The following is a 21,375-nucleotide window of genomic DNA, read 5'->3' as shown; positions in this document are numbered from 1 at the left end:
TTCCTTCTCCTACTCCTTTGGGAATTATCTTTTGTAAGATTCCCATTAAAAGTCAATGCTGCTATCAGTTCCACAGAACTAAAACTTGTAGTTATGTTATTAAGTTCCACCTCCTTATTAATATAGTAGATGCTCATATTGTGATCACTTTGGGACAGCAATAACAATAACCAGCTTATAACAATAAGCAAAGGATATAAAAAATTGCATTATTTATTTCACTTTATTGTTGTGAAAATTATTTTATTTAATTTATTGTTATAAACAACTTTTTAATAAGCAACTACGTAAAATTTATTTTAAAAACACATCTAGTGTTGTCTGTCTTGTGTTTGAATATAGTAGTTCATGAATGAATTGCTCATACTCATAATGCCTTTCGAAGTTTGTTGCTTTATGTTGCCTACCACGGCGAAGTATTCATAGAGCTTCTTGCATCTGGGCATTGGTTGGAGGAGGTTCTAAAATTTGTTCTTCTATACTTGTATTGGGTTCACTTTCCTCTACTAGTTTCAAGTTCTTGTTGAAAGCGGCTAGGCTTATTTCCGACACTGTCACTGTAGCTACCACTTCAATGTTGTTATCAATATCCAACCAATTTTCAAATTCTTCTTTTGACATATTGTCTGTGGTTTTATTAAAAATTTCCTTTGTAAGATATTCAAATTCTTCGGAAGGAGTTTCAGAGTTTGTTTTAAAAAAATCCACTTGTTTGAAAGCAGTTTTTAGTAGTCTTCTCTGAGACTTGCTTCCATGACATTGCTACCAAATGCAATGCATCGAGAAGGGAAATCTTTTGCAGTTGCACTTGCATCTGATTGGTGTTTTATATAATCAAGTTCAGTAATAATTCTCACATAAACTTCTCTGCGATAATAAGCTTTAAAAGCTCGTATGATGCCTTGGTCACATGGTTGAATTAACGATGTAAGGCAAGAAGGTTACGTTAATGTTCTTTAACGATAAATCGTTTGTGTGTTCAGTGCAGTTGTCTACTAACAAGACAATTTTTCGCTTTAATTTAAGATCCACTTAACTAACAAATTGTTGAAAATGGCATTGGTCATCCAAGCATTTGCCCTAGAAAGTAGTCAACAGGCAAACTTTTGACACCTTTCAAACACTGAGGATTTTTACTTTTTCCAATCACTAGAAGCTTTCGTTTCTCACCTTTCATATTAGCACAACAAATAACTCATTTTAAACAAATAAGGCATTGCACGAAAATAGAGTTCCTGTTTCGTCTGCATTGTAAACATCCTCAGGAGAATATTCAGCAATAATTTTTGGCTACTCGGTCTTAATCCATGCATCAGCTGATTAAAAAAAAAAAAACAGCACTTTTTTTCTTCATGAACAGGCTTGTACACAATATTCTCTCGCTTTTTTCACCTGTTAAACCATCCATCAGTTGCAGTGAAAATTTCTTTACTCATTGTTTTTGCAAATTCTTCTGCTTTTTGACGCATTAAAAATCCATTAATCAGAGCATTCTTTTTCACGAACATTACTGAACCACGTTTTTAATGCTGTTTCAGCCTGAGTATCCTTACCAGATCGGGCTCTCTTCCAATCCATGTTCTTATTAGTAAGAGCTGTGTTTGATCTGTTTTTAAGCTCTTACACAAGAGTGGTTGTGAAATTTTTAAGTATACAGCCACACTATGCTGACTCATTTTGGACAACTTATCATAGCACTCCAAAATTCTTTGCTTTTCTTGAAAAGATAAATCTTTACATTTTTTACTTGCTTCTGCCATAATGCTAAGGGCTGTTTTAATGAGCACTTAAAGGCAAATTCACTTACTAAAAGAGAGCACAAAAATAAACTCGAAAAATCAAGATTCGACTGTATCTGGAAGATAAAAGATTTATGGAAGAATAAGATTAAAAGAAGATTAATACAAAAGTCAGATTTCAACAAATGTTCCCTGTCAAATTTTCTCTTGATTATCCCTTCAAGTTCTTAATTCTCAGATGAAAATCATCAAATGTTCAAAAGCCTTTTGAACATTTGACGATTTTCATAACAATAACTGGAACTTTGATTATAATAGATTATTTTCAATTCATCTTACATGGTGTATTTTGGGACTGACTGATTTTGATAACAATAGCCAATTGATAATATTATCCGCGATCACAATAAGTGGATTCTGCCATATAAGGTTTCCTTCAATCACATACTTTGGTTTATTTATTGTTTTAATGATCGCATATTTGAACATATGTGCTAGTTTGAAGTTATTATGAGGTTTAATGGAATATATATACAGCACTTATGAATAATGAAACAACACATCTAATCACAACTATATTTCATCTCAGTCACTGAGACATTGTCAAGGAAACTATATTAAAATTGCAAAAACATACACAAATTTGCTCAAGCGCTAAGTGGAAAAAATTAGGCTGAAAGCTCCCTCTATGGGCATCACTGTTGGCTAGCTTTAGCTGTGTTGGGTGAGAAGCCTAAGAATTAGCCAAAATCTAGGGAAGTTTAATACAACCATATTTATTAAGATTAGGTCAGTTTTTTTTATTCTGCTGCTGATTTAAAAAAAAAAAAAAGTCTTTTAAGTTTGTATTTTTTGAGGTAAAGTGCAGTAGTTTTTTCCCCATTTGATTCTATGCATATTATCTAAGGTAAGTCAGTAAGCCCTGACTGGCTATACTTATGATACTAGATGCATTTTTTATGTTCTTCTAGGCAGATCTCCCAGTTTGACTATAATAAGATAAGTTGCAGGAACAAGGAACTTTGTAAATACCTGGAAATGATAGAGCAGGTAGAGGATCCTTGGGAGAGCAGATGAGTGTAGCCAGCTTTAGATAAGGTTTGAATGCAGTGCAGAGATTGTACGTTTTTAGAGTGTTTTTTTTTTTTTTTAGGTGCCCTGGATATAAGCAGCAATGATATCATTACTATAGTCAGCATGTTTAGAGTGATGGGAAGAACAGTTAATTTGTTGACCTTTTTGTATTATATAAACATTGGACAATAAAGTCTGGCAAATAAAGGAGAGTTCTGCAGTAAGATAAGCCTAAGTAAAACAGATATTGGAGTCTCTATTAACGAGGATTTTGTTAACATCATATTGTTGGGGGGGGGGGGAAGATGAGAAACTGTGTGTATGTTTCTACCTATGTGGGCAGGTTTTCTGCTAACTGAGAAAGAAAGGGTGTCATTGGGAAGATATATAATTAGAGTAGTCAGAAAAGGCAGACTATTATTTTATTTATTTTTTCTATAGTGAACTAGTTTGGGGTGCTGTCTGTTGAGATGGAGGAGGAAGTGTGGCCAAATTTGAGAACACATCATCAATATACCAGATGGAAGGTTTGAGAATAGCAGTATCAAGAGCTCTAAAAGTTCCATATAATAATTATCCAGGTGGAAGTGCCTGTGGCTGTACCCTCAATCTGTTTATAAATAGCATAAACAGGTATAATCATAATCAGAAGATTATGATTACATCTGTAGCCTTAATTATGGTCAGTCAGAGCTTGCTAACTATGCTTTGGGGGATACTTTGCAGAGAATCAAATGGGAAAAAAAAAAACTACTATGCTGTGTGTTTTTGCACTTTTAGTATTGTTTCCTTGATGACATCTCATTGACTGAGATGAAATATAGGAGTGATTACGTGTTGTTTAATTATTTATATGTGCTGTATTTATTCCATTAAACCCTATTATATATTCATTGTTTATTCACTTCCAGTCCTTGTAACTTTTGTTATAAAATACCTTAATGTTCATTAAATAACTTCACTCTTTCTTAGTGGCCACCTTGCCACCTATCTCTATCAGCCAGAGTTAACCTTCAACAGTCATTATTCTTCTTGCACAGCAAACAAATTCCCCATCCCCCTGGAATTTCATGGTGAAAGTGAAATTCCTAGCATACACTTTTGTACTTGCAGTCCTTGTGTGTTGTCTTATATCCCATTTCATACTATCTCTTAGCTGGCTTGATTTCATTATTTATCCATATTATTATTATTATTATTAGTCAGGCCTCCATGGAGTCAAGAGACTCATCGTGGAAGGTCTTTCTTAGGAAACGCGGTCTATCATACCACTCCTTGAACTCATTGACCACTCTTGCTCTCGCCACTTTCTCAGGCAGTGCATTCCACAGTTCAACCACCCTCCATGCAAAGAAACCACTCCTCATCCTCTTGCTCACAGCTTCCTTTTGTAACTTCCATGAATGGCTCCTCGTCATCGCTCATTCTCGCTGTTCCACCAAGCAAAAGAACTCCCTAATGTACACCCTGTCACTGCCACTCAACAGTTAAAAAGTCTCTATCATATCACCTCTCCTTCTATCCACCAAACTCTGCAGTTCACATTCCCTCAGCTGATCCTCATAACTGATATTGTACAATCCTGAAACCGTCTTTGTTATCTGCCTCTACCCTTTCTACAGTTGATTTATTCTCTTCAAATCCTGGCGACAATTTGAGAACAGTAGTCTAAGTGTGGTCTGATCAGGGTCTTATACAATGGAATGATAACTCTTTTATCTCTGCAGGTCAGCATCCTTTTCAGTATTCTAGCAATCCTCTGGGTTACCTTCACCACCTTTGAATTATGCTCCCTGAATTTCAGTTTTCTATCTATCATCACCCCCAGATCTGTCTCCCTCTACTTCCTTCAATCATGTATGCAGTCCCCCCCCCCCCCAATCGATGGATCCCAAACTTCAAGACTTTACATTTTGCTATATTCATTTGCTTATCTGTCTTATTCAAATCTTCTTGCAGGGCTGCCACATCTGCAATATTACTGATAACTCTTCTCAGCTTCACATCATCTGCAAACAACTGAATATCCCCTTGCAATCCATTGACAGTATCATTAATATAAAGATACTGAGCCCTGTGGAACCCCACTTGTAACCTTCTGCTTCTTTGATATTTTCCCACCATACACAACTCTCTGATAGCCAATCCATCCCTAACCTAAGTATGTAGGCATTGTAACTGTTACATATTGTTTCTTTAGCGATTTTGATCCTTTTTCATGTCAAAGTTTAGTTTCTGGAATTAAAACTACATAAAAAGAGGAATGAAAATAAATGATTATAATCTGATGTTTCACCAGTTCAAGCTAGCATTATCAAAGGCGCTTTGGAGACACACAATCAGTGAAGACTACAGTAAAAATGACCTCCATGTGTGGAGGGCAACAGTAGCACTCTCTGCAGTGATGTTCTGTGATTACTGCTGACTGGCAGATGGGCAGTGAGCACCATCAGTTCTATGGCAGTTCACTGAGTTCTGTAGTATGAACTGCTTCCTGGAATAGTTTTCCTAATTTTAAGGCATTTAGAGAGGTTTTTTTTTTTTTTTTTTTTGTAACCCTTGTGTTCAGAAAATGTAAGTAGAGCAGAATGTTTCTTCAAAGTGCCTTTAATGATGCTAGTCTGAGCTGATGAAACATCAGGTTTTAAATATCTAATTAGTACATTATTTATTTCATTCCTGTTTCTACATAGTTTTTACTACAGAAATTCAGCATACAGCAGTTTAATGGCTATGGAAATTTATTTATTTTTAATTCTTCTCTCAGCACCTAAGTATTATATTGCTTCATTTTGCCTTTTGAATTCTTATGATTGCCTGTTCTGTACAGTTTCAGATATGCAGAAGTACACTATATTTTTGCCCTCCGTATTTACTTCTTAATCATATGTTTGTTGTATATAAAATAAAATATAAAAAAAACCAAAATAAAAAATGATGTTACAACATGACAGAATTTCATGTCGGTTGGGACCTTGACAGGTTAAACAAGGCCCCCGTTGTTTTCGAAAAGTCAGCTACTGGAGCAAATCCTAAAACCCACCCCAACTCAACATCACCAGAGTTAGTTCAAGATTGGTACTATGAACATAAGAAGCCTGAAAGGCAAAGAAGTGGAGCTAGCTGAGGAATTGGATAAGTATTAGAGTGACATAATAGGGGTGAATGAAACAAAAAAAGCAAAAACTGGCGAGATCTTTCTGAGCAATAAATACAAAATGTTATATTAAGGCAATGACAATCGAGGAAAAGGAGCAGCCATAGTATTCAACACTAAATACGAGGCTAATCTTCTTGAATGGCAGGCAGTCTCAAGTAGAGTGACGTGGACAAATATGAGAATGGGGAACTGGACAATGAGACTTATTGGTGCCTATGGCAGAAGGTTCTACTAAGGTGGAAATGGGGGAATTTTTTGAAGCTTTAGAGAAAGCAACTGACAAAAGCTGGTCCTTGTTGGAGATCTAAATAGCAGAGTAGGAAGTGATTGTCAGACATACAAAAATATATTGGGAAAATTTGGAGAAAAGAGCGAAGCTAATAATAATGGCAAATATTTGTTGGATATCTGCTCAGGATATGGACTGGTTATTACTAACACCATGTTCCAACATAAAAATGTGCACAAATTCACATGGAGAGAAGAGGCAAGGAATAAGAAAAGTCTCATTGACTATGTTATTCTTGATAGTGATCACCATTTAGTCCTGAGCAGGATAAAATTGAATTTCATATTGAAAAGAGGAACGTGTAAGAAAGTTTTAAAGAAAATAAAAGTTGAGCAGCTCTCAATTGTGAACTGTAGACTAAAATACACAAACATGATTGAAGAAAAAATGAAAGAGTTTGAGAACAGGAATCAAACCTTGAAGATTCAGTGGCGAGCCCTGAAGAAAACACTGATTGATTCAGCTAGAGAGGAATGTGGTGAGGTGAGGTCTGTAAGGATAGAAAAATCAGAACTCCATGGTGGACACAGGAAGTTAAAGAGGCAGTGAAAGAAAAGAAGAAAGCATATCAAAAGTTCCTGGCAAATAAGTCAGCTTGTGCTCTTAGATAATACAGAGACAAATGTAAGAAAGCTAAACACTGTGTAAAACTAGCTAAACAAAAGTCATGGGTGAACTTTGACAAGAATATAGAAAATAAATATCAAGAAGGTGGCAAGATATTCTGGAAGTTGTTGAAGAAGTTCAGAAATGAAGGAAAGAGGCTGTAAAAGGATTTATAGATGATAAAGGTGACATGAAAATCAGGAGAAAAAGATATCCTTGAGTTATTGAGTAATTACTTCGAAAAATTGCTAAATGAAACATGCAGTGATGACAACACAGTGACAAAAAATACTGACCAGGCATGCAGTCAGGAATACATATCCATACTTGAAGTAGAAAAAGCCATCAAAAGCCTGAAATGTGAAAAGGCAGGAGGAGAAGATGATATTTAACCAGAAATGCTCAAGTATGGAAGTATAAAAGTCTTACAGTGGCTGCACTGCATAGTTCAGAAGGTCAGAGGGACGATTTCCAGATGATTGGTGTAGAACTCTCATAGTACCAATATACAAAAAAGAGAAATAAAACTTAATGTGAGAATTGCAGAGGTATTTCTCTACTGAGTGTTCCTGATAAGATTTATGCAAGTATACTTGGGAAGCGGTTGAGAAGGATTGTGGAAGGGAAGCTTGGTGAAGAACAAGCTAGATTCAGGACAAATAGAGGCTGTCAGGATCAGTTTTCACTTTACAACAAATACTTGAGGAATCATGGGAATATAACAAACATCTGTATTTAAGTTTGTAGATCTGGAAAAGGCATATGACAAGGTGTCAAGAGAAAAGTTACTCAAAATGCTATAGTTGTATGGTGTCAATGGGGCATTATATCAGGCAATACTTAGTCTTTATTTGAGTTGTAAGTCAGCAGTTAGAATTGAAGGAAGTACAGGAAGATGGTTTAATGTTAAATCTGGTGTGAGACAAGGATGTACATTATCCCCTCTGTTATTTATTATCTATATGGATCACATTATGAAGGAAGGCAGTATTAAACCTGATATCAAAATTGGAAATGTTAATCTCAGCTCTTTGCTTTTAGCAGACAATGTTATATTTCTAAATAAATCTGCTACAAGTCTGCAAGATTCACTGATTAAAGTGAATAACTGTTGTAATAAATTCATATATTGAAGGTCAGCAATAACAAGACAAAGACAATGAAAATAGGCAGAAACATTGAAAATGTCAACTGTGTTGTGAATGGAGAACCTGTGGAACAAGTAAAACATTTCAGCTACTTTGGCACAATTTTTAGTGAAGATGGTAAATTAAATATGGAAATAAACAACAGAATCAACAAAGCTGGTTTGGTAGGATGTCAACTGAATAAATTTATATGGAATAAGGGAGAAATTAGCCAAAACACTAAATTAGCTGTATGCAAGACGGTATTCAAGCCAATTTTAACTTATGGATCTGAGAGCTGGATTAGAAGTAAAACACTTGACCAAAGACTAGAGACCACAGATATGAGAGTCCTGAGAAAGATTAAGGGCTTGAACAGATGGCATCAATGGCAATATCATATTAAAAAAACGAGGATATTTGGAAAGAACATGACATTGTCAACATCAAGGAATGCATTAGCAGAGCTAATCTCAGGTGGTATGGTCACTTAAACAGATTGGAAGAGGAAAGATAGCAAACAAGTGTTCTCTGCCAGGTTGGCAGGAAAAAGACTCAGAGGAAGACCAAGTTGATTGATATAGTAAAAAGTGCCTTAAAAGATAGAAATATAAGATCTGATAACGTTGGAGTCTTGACAGGTAACAAACTGATTTGGAGGAAAATTGTAGATAGGCAGTTAGTAATGATGTAATTTTTCATGTAGTACTATCATATCCTGTATATTCCTTGAGGCTATATTTCAGGAATTTGATAATGATGATGATGATCATACGTTTGTTGTAGGAAAAATAACAGAATCAAGGGGGGGGGTATTTAGATGTCCTTTAAATATGAGGTGATTTGCAGCATAACCTTATTAAACCATGTTATAATTTGCACAAACAAAGAAATGGAGACAATTTTGGTTTAACAGACTTAGTTAATTATCATGAAGGATTTGAGCGAGAAATAATAGTTATTATTATTAACATCTGACCTTGGAGTCAGAGATTCGTTGTGGGACACACACACACAACTCTTCCAACAGTGTCTTAAACTGATGCAATGTGTCTACATTCACAACACACACTCAGACAATGCATTCCACTCTCCATGTTTAAAGATTCTACTCCTCACTCATCTGCTTACACCCTTCTTATACAATTCCCAGGGATAAAAAATAAAATAAAAATCAGCCAATGCCTTTTTATTCCCTTATAGGGAGTAGGCAAGGCCATTTAGCCCTATCTAACTTTTGAAGACTGAGTGGGCAGTTCAATCTCCACTGGCCTAAGGCTATCACTAATTAACTAAGTCTGTTAAACCAAAAGTGAAGAGACAACAAGTGCCGCATCTCGTGGTCCCTAACCCTAACACAATATATTTAATGCCTGAAATAATGTGGGTTCTATGGTTGATTTTCTTGAGTTTCCTGGAGAAAAAACCCGCTTGCCCGTGCCAGAGATCGACTAACTCAGGAACCAGTCGAAAAAAGGCTTAGAAAAATTTCCTCTAGTCGACGACTAGACTCGAAACCAAGTCTTCCTTCGTGTGGTCATGCACCATAGTGTACAAATACCACATCCACTGAGCTACATAGGCTCTCCAGGGATGGCCTCTTGTTCTATCCCCCCCCCCCTCCATCTCTCATTCTATGAAAAGTCTTTCCTCTGTTAACATAACAATCCCTGACCAGCTTATATCTTTCAATCATATCCCTCCTCCTATTCACGAGTCTTTGCAATTTAGATTCTCTGAATCTGTCCCCATACTCCACATTCCAAAGACCACTGACTACCTGTGTGAATCTTCTTTGGACCGTTTCTAACATATCCTTGTCACCATGAAAACCTGGTAACCAAATCTGTGCACAATAATCCATATGAGTTACATAGACAAAGTGCATTGAAAGTTTCATAAATTGACCAGAGAGGAAATCAAATGTCAGAGAAATGTGTTTTTCATAAGTGAACTCTCAGTTGGTGTGTAAAAGTAATTACTAAAAAAGAGCCATATGGCTTCATTTTGGCGATGTAAAATTACATAGGCAAAGTGGATATTAGATCCAACAATATTTCAAAGCTGAAAGGTTGTAGAAACTATGAAAGTTTCATAAATTGACCAGAGAGCTTACAATCCTTCATTTTTCATGAAAGTGCCATTATGTCATCACTACAGTATTATTCCTCTGATTTTAAAAATAATCCATTTTTTTTTTTTTAAATTTTTACTTCATTCTCTTCTGGTAAAAAACAATTTCCATGTATTTTTAATCTATTTTATGCTACAATTTGGTTTTAAATTCCTCTTGTAGCATATTATCCTTTTATTTTCAAGTTAACAAGACAAGAACATGAAGATCTTCCCTTAAAACATAATCATGAAGATTGTTTTAATTTTTATTCTTATAAAATCACAGGAAAAGCCAATGTTTTTATACCGGGGCATCCCCTTAAGAATATAAGCATTTGCTATGGTGTTTTGATAAGTAATTGCACAAGTTTCTCCAAACCTTTTTGTGGCTTGTATCCAAAACCGGATAAGGTTAGCTCGATCCTGTGGGGCAAAAAATGCAGAATATGTTTGTGCTCTCTAATTAATTCGTGGGCTTTTAGGTAGCGAAGAAGTTGTTCATAGCCATCTTTATTGCTTTTTTGAGAAAATTTAGTTGAAAGTCATGAGATATTAGTTTGATTATTATTATTATTATTATTACGGGTATCTCCATGGAGTCAGTAGACTCATCGCGGGAGACCCAAACTAGCAAAACAATATATGTCATATCTCTTCTTGAATTCATTTACAGACAAAGAGCTCACAACTAAGTCAGGCAATGAATTCCACTCATTCACCACCCTCCAGGCAAAAAACCTTGTTCTGACACCTTTGTTAACCACACTCTTCTTTAATTTCCAGAGATGGCCTCTTTTTCTTCCATCACTATCACACAGCTGAAACATTTCCCCTGCATCAATCCCATAAAAACCTTTCAGTAATTTGAATGTTTCTATCATATCCCCTCTTCTTCGCCTATCAACCAATCTCTGCAATCCACAAGCTCTCAATCTATCAATGTAGGGAGCATTTTTTATATCACTCACCAACTTGGTCACTCTTCTCTGAACCCTCTCCACAGCCTCCTCATCTCCAAGGAATCCAGGTGACCAGACCTGAGCACAGTAATCCAAATGTGGAAGTATCAATGCTTTATAAAGGGGAATAATAACCTCTTTATCTCTGGATGTCAGTGTGTTCCTCAACAACCAAGTAATCCTATGTGCAATCTTGGACACCTTAGCAATGTGTCCTCTGAACTTCATCTCCCTATCTACCAATACCCCTAAGTCCCTAGCCTCATCAATCTCTTGGAGTACCTTTCCATCGATGTAGTACACAGCTGGTAATCTTTTAATCCCAAAATGCATGACTTTACACTTTTCCACATTGAACTGACATCCATTTTCTTTTGCCCATTTTACCAGCTTATTTAAATCCTCCTGCAAACTTTCAACATCAGCTTGATTTTTTATTGCACTACACAACTTTGCATCATCAGCAAACAACTGAATATCTCCCTTTAAGCCATTTCCTATATCATTTATATACAAATTAAACAACATTGGCCCAAGCACAGAGCCCTGAGGCACACCACTGGTCACCTGCCTCATTCTGGACTCGGCTCCTCCATACACCACCTTGTGGTATCTCTCCCTGAGCCATTCTCCTATCCATATCACCAATTTAATATCCATTCCCATCTGCTCCAATTTGCGTAACAGTGTTCTATGGGGTATCCTGTCAAAAGCCTTAGCAAAATCCAGAAGTACCACTGTGTAGCCAGTTCCTTTGTCCAACTCAGATGTTATTCTATTATGAATAGTTAATAGATTGCTAAGGCAGGATCTACCTTTAACAAAACCATGTTGGCCTCTATAGAGTATCATATCCTGATCCACCCATTCTTGAATTTTGTCTTTAACCAACTTTTCCAATAATTTTACCACTACTCCTGAGATGGTGATTGGTCTGTAATTCAATACCGCAGTTTTAGAGCCACCCTTATGCAAAGGAACCACTTTGCCTAACTTCCACTCCCTAGGGACCATACCAGAGTTCAAACTTAAATTAAATATCCAGGTAAGAGGGGTTGACAATTCATTTGCACATTCACGCAACACCCGAGCTGATATTCCATCTAAGCCTACCGCAGTGTTTGCATTTAAGTTTTGCAATATATTTAATACCTCTGATTCTTTAGCTTCAATTCTCACATTTGGTATTGCTATGGGTGTAGAGATATCCTCACTTGGGTGATAGACTTTCAAGAAGTGATCACTCATTAACTCGACTATTACATCTGATTTTGTCACTTCAATACCATCAGCACCCACTAAGGTTATCCTTCCGAAGTCATTCTTCCTCTTACTTGCCACATAGCGGAAGAACTCTTTGGGATTACCCTTGATCTCTTTGGCTAAGGTCTTCTCATAATCTGATTTAGCTTTTCTTACTATGCTGGTAACCTTCCTAGCTTGAGCCTTGTACTGCTCATGGGTGTCCTGATCGCCCTTCTCCTTGTAAATTCTCCATAACATTTTCTTTTTTTGCAGTTCAAGCTTGATACTACTGCTCATCCATCTAATGCCTGCTTTGTTTGACCTCCTGACCATGGGGACACAATCTGATATTGCTTTCCTCAGATACCCGCTGATTTTATCCCAAGCACTGCTAACATCTTTCCCTTGCAATATGTTCTGCCATGGGATGGCTGCAAGCTCACTCCGAAGCTTGTTATAATTGCCTAACCTGTAGTTCCGTACATACCCCTTCTTAATAGAAAAATCCACAGATTTTGCAACCTCCCAAGTCAATACCACATGATCGCTTTCACCAACTGGAGGTAACGAGAACACCTTACTTATGCATATAACCTCTGAACCAATAACCAGGTCCAACACTCTCACACCACGTGTCCCTTCAGTTACGTGCTGTTTCAAGTAATTATCTCGTAGAAGATGTATGAACTCCATTTCCTTTTTGCTACGTGATATTTCCTTCTTCCAATTGATATCACCATAATTAAAATCCCCCATAATAATCACTAAGCCTTCACTCATTGCACTAAGTTGCTGATGCATGAATTCAATATCTCCCCCCGTACTCCCTGGCCTATAGCAGCATCCAACTGTATATTTGGTTGCGTTGGTCACTATTTCGCACCAGACTGCCTCAAATGAACTCTCATTCACATGTCTATCATCATGATATACTACTTTCTTTGGCTGCAACACATCAGCTATCATCAACAGTACTCCTCCTCCTGTTCCATCTTCTCTATCCTCCCTGAAAATACTGTACCCATCACATTCAATTCCAGTGACCACATCTTCTGCTGACAGCCAAGTTTCACTAATGCCTACAACTTTTGGTGAGATTTCACTGACTAATGCCAAAAATTCTTCTCTCTTATTTCGAATGCTTCTAGCATTGGTATACAAAAATTTCAGATTCCCTCTAGATCTTGTACCGGCTTTAGAACTGATATATAAGTCACTAACTACCGTAGTCCTATGTCGATTTTTATCCCCTCTCTTCTGCAATTTATTCTGCCTATAAGGATCAATAAATACACAATCAGTGTTAAAGTTTCTCTCTCTTACACTCAACCTTTTCAATATTAGTTTCCCTGCCCAATAACTTCAACCTGTTCAGAAAACAATAACTTCTTCAATCGCTTATGTCCTTCCATGTTAAGATGCAGTCCATCTCTAGCATACAACTGCCTTTTTCCTTCAAACACACTCCAAACATCAACAAACTCCAGATCTCTTTTTCTGCACATTCTTGCAATCATATCATTCATTATCATTGCTCGTCTACTTAACTCGTAATTGTCAAAATGAGGCAGCACACACACTATTCTCCCATTGACACTTTTCCTCTTCACAATATCTAATAATGTTCTTAAATCTTTTCCTACCCGATTTATACTACCTCTCAGGTCATTCGTACCCACCATAACTATCATCTTGTCTGTTTCATGCCCTCTCTTTATTGCTAAAGCCACTCTTTCTATTGTCCCATCAGCCAAGCACTCCTCATGCATACCGCTCTCCATACCCTTAATCATAGAATCACCATATATTTTACCACTCATAACTTCATTCAAGTCCGCACTCATGGACTCATTCTCTACACTATTCAGCATGACTCTCCCAGCTTCATTACTCAACTCTCTATTACTTACCCCCCCACTCTCACTACATCTCATTTCTTCTAGGCCACTTGTGGTTTTATTATGTTGACTCCCAATCACTTGATGGCTAACTTATATGCTGTTTGGGATAAGTTGAGTATCATCTGAACAAGATACTATACCATACTGGTATGATATCTTGTTTAGATGATATATAGCAGGGGTCTTTAACCTTTCAGACAGTGCAGGCTGCATTAAAAATTTCAATGAAGCCTCTGGGCCACTAAGCTGTACTGCAGTATTTAGAATTGTAAGGTGCTTTCCAGATTCACAAGGAACGCTGCGCATTTGATACTTTACATAAAATCCTATAAAAATAAACAAACTCAGCTTTAAGAGCGTAGGTAGGATTCTGGTTCATGATAAGTAAATACAGTCAGTACTTGAAAAAAGATAATTTAATGAAGAAAACATTCATTTTTTACAATGTCAATGAGAAACTTGGCATCGTTTTAAGTTGCTATGCACAGAGTATTCTCGAGATGTTGGTCTGTAATCTGATTATTCGGGTTCATGATAAGTAAATACAATAAGTAAATCTGTAATCTGTTTCATGATAAGTAAATACAGTCAGTAATTGAAAAAAGATAATTTAATGAAGAAAACATTCATTTTTTACAATGTCAATTGTATAAAATGAATGTCATGTTGATTGACAATATCAATCATGAATACATGTATAACTGAGAGTATTTTCTTTCTGTTTAGCAACGCAGCTATGAAGAGGAGACGTGACGCAATGCATCTTAGTCCCTCAAAAGTCACCAAACCCTCTTGTGCTTCTTGTATTGCCTTAAACAGATGTTTTACATGTCAGAACTCACCACGTGCATCATCTCCCAGTGTTTCTTATGTATGTACAATGAAGTTGTTATTTACATCTTTAAGGACAATGGGACTAGTAGTTTTATATTACTGCTTTTCAATTGGAATAACTTTCTACCAAAAATGGTTTATTAAGGTGAGTTGACCCATATTTAGTTTGTTTGTCAGATTGTAATCTCTTGGATGACCATTACCCTTGCATCAAGCAAGCGAATTCACCTAAATTACAAAATGTTCTTTGCTAATTTGTAGATTTTCATCACTAAGTTTTGCTTTAAAGTTTCAGAGAGACACTAAGCTGTTCTGCGAACAAATATGGAAATGATCTAGAGAACAATAAAAAAAGGCATATTTTACACTCAACATTGTCTTTAAGAGAAGGAAAAAAAAAAAACTTCAAAAATCTGACTCTTTAAATATTCTTATGTTTAGGTTATTTAGTACATTTATTGTAATTAATTACTTTTATAATTGTATTAATACAATAATACATTATTATTACAATAATTGTATTAATACAATTATTATTGTAATTAATAATTGTATACTTTGGATACAGTAACATAACTATTAGAAATTATGACACAGATTGGATAAATTTTTTTTTCTTGGTTGCTGCTATTTGCAGATTGCATTTGCACAATATGATACTTCGTTGTGGCTGCTTGTCTGCTGAAGTTTCTTGTTTGAAGTTTCTTTATTGTTGCAGATTTTATCTTTACCATACTTGTGGCAAGATCATTCTTTAAATTTCTTTTACTAACTGCAACTTGCATTTTTTTTATTCTTATCTAGAATATGTTATTAAAGTTAAGATAAATTTATCTCATTGCACTGAATACACTATTTAATCAAAAAGATCCAGAACTGCCTATCTCAACTGTCATTTTAATGTGAAGTTAGTCCACTCTTTGCTGGTGTGACAGTCTTCGGAGAAGGCTTTCCACTAGATTTTGGTAAATTGTGTTAATTCCCTTTCTTCCAGAAGAGAATTAGTGAGGTTGGGCGATTCAGCATGGCTCACAGTCAGCATTTCAACCCACAGGTGTTGGATGGGATTGAGATCAGGATTCTGTGTAGGTGTGTTAAGTTTTTCAACACCCATCTGTTCATTGTTGTAGAGACCTTGTTTTGTGAATGGGACAGTGTCATGTTGAAAGGGCTTTTACTGAGCTGTTGACATAAACTTGAGAGCACAGTATTGACTGGAATGTCATTATAGGCTGCATTGTTAAGATTCCCCCTCGAACTAGGGGCCCAGCCTCAATTACGATGCCTCTTCCACCAACCTTCACAGTTGTCCCAACACATCTGAGCAGGCAGCACTCTCTTGGCATTCACCAAACCCATACTCATCCATTGGATGAGTATGAGTTTGGTAAATGCGAAGAGAATTGTTTCCTCTGCTCTGGAGTCTAATGACAGTGAGCTTTACACTACTCCACCCAAAGTGTGGCATTGCTCTTGCTGATGTTATTAGGCTTGTGTGCAGCAACATGGCTGTGAAAATATCCCATATTCTTCAGCTCCTGACAAAACAACTGTGATGCTAGTGTTGCTTGAAAAGACATTTCAGAACTCCGTAGAAAATGTGTCAATCAAGGACAGGCAATTTTTTTTTTTTTCCACCACACACACACACACACACACACACACACTTCAGCACTCTGCAGTCCTGCTCTGTGATTTTATGTGGTCCACCAGGTTGTGGTTGTGCTTGCATTGCTCTTAGGTTTTTCCACTTCACAATAACATCACTTACAGTTGATTGGGACAGCTGCAGCAGGACAGAAATATCCCAAACTAAAATCAAACATATCTGGATGCCGCTTTCTAGTAATGTAGTTCAGTGACTTTCAATATGGTACTATCATAGGATGCCACCTTTGCAACAAAAGGGGTGTCCAGATATTTTTGATTATATAGTGTATGATGTGGTTGGATGACATGGCATTGCATTCTAGTCGTGATTTAGTTCTCCCTTTATGTGTAACATCACCTGCATGTTTGTTGTACTTTTTTTTTTCTTATTTTTAGGACATACCTATGTAAATTTCCTTGCAAAAGGCATATTGTGTATCTGCTGATTTTTGTCTTGGGTGTGGTATTTATTGTAAACATAGAAGCAATGACTGGACAGTCTGACAGAATAAACGCCAGTTGTGTTTTAATTTATTAGGATTGCAATTTTCTCCATATGTTTTGTGTAACATACTCTAGAATGAAGATTTTTGTCTCCATCTCGTATTCATAATATTTTGGAAAAATATTCTTGTGTACTGTTCTTTATTATTATTTTTTCTCTTTATGATAGTTATACCTATGGAAGGTTTGAAAACCTGTAGCATATGGAGTACCATAGGTCTGCTAAGAGTTTAATCCAGGAACTTTCTCTAGATTATTTATTTATTTAGTGTTAAGCACATGCAGTACAATACAGAATAAAAAAACATATGACTATGATATAAAAACTATAATTGCATGTTTAATTTCTGATACATTCTAGTCCTGATGATGCAGCTTAGAGAAAATCAGACCAAATCACCTTGATAAGAAAACAGGCTGGTGATATGACGAGTTGTGGTTGTCTTTAGGTGGGAAATGAATTTCGTTGCTCTGCATAACAGTTAATAAAAAATATAATCCTTAATCCACAGTATGAATGTACTGTAAGTTTGCAAAACCTTTCATGGGTGAATGCCACATAAATAAAATAAAAATGAAAGCAACATTTAGAAGAGCAAAGGGATTTAGTCAGGAGAGGTCCACAATAGAAGTTCTAGCCTGCACTCTTATGATTATCAGAACTATTGTGTGGGGAAAATCTTTATTACTACCTTATATACTTTCCAATATATTTTTTTTTTTACTGAAACCAAAACTTAGTTATTCAAGAGAAATTTAACAAGTGCTCTCTAACTCTTTCTCAATACTAATATACTGTAAATTTTATAATCTGTTATGTTATATTGCAACAAAAGAAATGTATGCTGAAGAAATACCATAGGACAAACATTTACTTAAAGAACCTTTATCTCAGATCTTATCTGTTCGCTCATCAGAAACTTATTTTAATAGGTGTACACTTTATCATTCTTGGTACCAGTTTTTGTTTTATTCATGTTTTGCACTGTTTTGGAAAATTTGGGAAAAAATTTGTAAGTTATCAATGAATAATAACAACAAGGTAAGTATCTTTAGAATATAAGAAAAAATAAGTAGCATGATATGGTACTTCAATAATTAAATTTACACCTTGACAACGGAATCACTAGATTGGATTTCCTAAGAGTTGAAATAACAAAGTGATAAATATAGTATGAGAGAGGATGTGAAAGGATTGATGGAAGCACCAAGAAAGAAAAGTGAGAAGCTGTTAGTTTATTGCTGAGATATGATGATAATGAGTTAAGGAGGAGAGCTATGGTAATAAATGGTTCGGTACACTTGCTATGTGTAAGAAATGGGTGCAAGCTTCTTTTTTTTTATATGTGTGGAGTAGGGATCTGTGGATGGAAAAGCAAAAGTTGCCCAACTGAGCCAAGCAGACCATAGCTAAGTATACAAAAAAGTGAGGAGGGAACTTGTTATGTATACACAAATTCCAGGAGCATTAGAAACAAAGTGGTTAAGTTTGTTGCTTTTGGTTGTGGCCAAAATTGTTGGCATAAGTTAAGTCTGGCTCTTGGTCAGATGTAGTAATAGAAACCAAGTGTAAAGGGTATATTATTTTTAGGAATGACAGAAGAGATTGGAGAAGAAGGGATACAATTAATGATTGAGATGACTTGACTTAGAGAAACTCATGAAAGCAGTAATGGTAATAATGTTGCATGTAGTAGTGAGTTTGAGTCTGTATGGTGTGGAGACATCAGAATGAATAATGGCAGGTGTTGCTACACACATGGCAGTTCAGTTGTACTAAATGATTATTTGTTAAGTTTGTTGCTTTTGGTTGTGGCCAAAATTGTTGGCATAAGTTAAGTCTGGCTCTTGGTCAGATGTAGTAATAGAAACCAAGTGTAAAGGGTATATTATTTTTAGGAATGACAGAAGAGATTGGAGAAGAAGGGATACAATTAATGATTGAGATGACTTGACTTAGAGAAACTCATGAAAGCAGTAATGGTAATAATGTTGCATGTAGTAGTGAGTTTGAGTCTATATGGTGTGGAGACATCAGAATGAATAATGGCAGGTGTTGCTACACACATGGCAGTTCAGTTGTACTAAATGATTATTTGGGCGATACTAATATAGATACTAATTGTTTGGGTGACTTAAATTATCTAAATATTGATTGGATAGCAGAGAAAACTTCTAAGAATGAATGAGAATATAATCGAGATGTTGTGAGAAACAACGTTCTCAAGCATCATGTGAAAGAAGCAATTTGAAGCCAAAGAGTGTTAGATTTGATCATAGCATAAGAAGAGGTCTTTGTTAATCATGTGACTTGCCACCAATTTGACAGTGATCATGCCATACTCACCTGGGAAGTACCCAACTATATGGATGCTTTAGTTGAGTTATATGCTGAACTACAAAGCTAAAAATTATGACAAACTGAAGAGAATATTATCTTTAGTCTTATGATATCAGTTACTGAATGAGAAAAAAATAAGAAAAATCAGTGATGCATGGAAAGCTTTGAAAAAGTGCTTAAAGTGAGGCACTATATGAATATATTTGTAGAGTTTGAATAAAGAACAATTAGGGTGGGAATGAAATGGATGTGCAACCATAATTATTAAGCAAGGGATCCATAAGATGATGATGATTTAGAAGGAATATTTTGAAAATAACAGTGAGAGAAGTTATGAAACGTAAAGCCCTAGCCTGAAAAGTTTAAGAATATTATATGGAAAGTAAAGTTGAAGTATGAAAAGGAATTGGATGGACAGGCTAAAGGCAATCCAAAAGAATTTTATCATTATGCTGCCAGTAAAAGAAAGAAAGAATATGGAAGAATAACTTTACTGAATGCAGAGGTATCCTTTAGTAGGAAGCAGATGTGATTGTTTAATAATGAGCAATCACTTTGTGGAGCTCTATCAACCATGTGTATATAACATAATGCACATTGCTACTACTGCATTGGATGAAAAGATAGAGGTGCATAAGATGAAGATTCTGTCTGTTGAATAACTTGGATAATACTTGGCATATAGGGACAGATGGGATATTACCATGCATGCTTAAAAGAATGTTCAGCAGAAATGGCTAACCCTTTGACATGTTTGTATCATTTGTGTCTCAGCTCAGGAACGATACTACAGAAATGCAAAGAATATATGGTAATCCCATTGCACAAAGACTAATTTATCTATTGACCTATCACTGTCTCTAGAGTGACTATGAAGATTTTGGAGAATTTGGTAAGAACTTGAATGTCAAAATGGGATGAAAACCAAACTATACTTTGCAAGGAATAGTATTGGTTTACTAAATGGAGGATCATGTCTGAGCAGTTTGCTCTTATTTTATGTTACGACCGAGTTGAATAAAGAGAATGGATATAGTATAACAATTTTGGACTTTGCCAAGGCATTTGATAGGAAAGGCACTTGAAGGGCTGTTGCATTAACTGGAAACCATGGAATAGGAATATAAATTAACTTGGATAAGTAGATGGCTGACAGACATGTATAAGAAAGTTGTACATGGGGATGTGAATCAACCAGATTTGAGGTGACCAGTGGTGTGACCTAGGAATCAGTCCTTGGACCATTGTTTGTTTAATCTATACATTATTAGAAAGTGGATGATGGGAGACCTTCATTTGTTTGCTGATTATGCAAAGATAGACAGGCATTCAGAAATGCTACTGATATACGAGGGTGGTCTGAAAAGTTCTTGGCTTAACAATGAAAAAACGAATTTATAATTTCAAAATTACTTTTTATTTTTCAACATAATCTCCCTTAAGACTAATACATTTATTACAGCGATGCTCCAGTGCCATTATCCTGTCCCTGTATGGTTTTCAATAAGATCTGCAAAATACCCCTCTACAGCTGTAATCACCTCTTGATTCAAAGAAAAACACTGACCAGCGAGGAAGAGTTTCAGTTTTGGGAAGAGATAGAAGTCAGAAGGAACCAAATCTGGGGAATAGTGAGGATGTTCCAACAATTCATAGTGCAGATCTCTTAATTTTCCCATTTCCAAAACACTTTTGTGGGCAGGTACATTGTTCTGATGAAAGATGATTTTTTTTCTTCTGCATACTGGGTCTTTTCTCAGGAATTTTTTCGTCTAGTTTTGTTAAGAGATCAGAATAATATTCCCTGGTTATTGTTTTACCCTTTTCAAGA

At 35.9% G+C, this 21,375-nt stretch overlaps 1 protein-coding gene across 7 annotated transcripts in view; it reads left to right on the top strand.

Moving 5' to 3' along the window:
• LOC150103218 (solute carrier family 35 member H1) overlaps positions 1-21,375 on the top strand; it is a 261,818-nt gene that overhangs the window by 59,376 nt on the left and 181,067 nt on the right. For all 7 annotated transcript variants that reach the window (XR_016548789.1, XR_016548790.1, XM_090397758.1 and 4 more), the window contains exon 2: positions 14,942-15,194. Coding sequence is in view for 5 of the 7 variants with exons in the window: in XM_090397758.1 (XP_090253884.1) it covers positions 14,952-15,194 (243 nt within the window). In the remaining 2 variants the exon portion in view is untranslated. The remainder of the gene's footprint in view (positions 1-14,941; positions 15,195-21,375) is intronic.

The sequence above is a fragment of the Typopeltis vanoorti genome, chromosome 9, assembly GCF_054136105.1.
Source record: "Typopeltis vanoorti isolate ZY-2024b chromosome 9, IOZ_Tvanoo_1.0, whole genome shotgun sequence".
NCBI lineage: Eukaryota > Metazoa > Arthropoda > Arachnida > Uropygi > Thelyphonidae > Typopeltis > Typopeltis vanoorti.
Note: the sequence above shows the minus strand (reverse complement) of the source record. Positions and strands in the feature narration are given on the sequence as shown.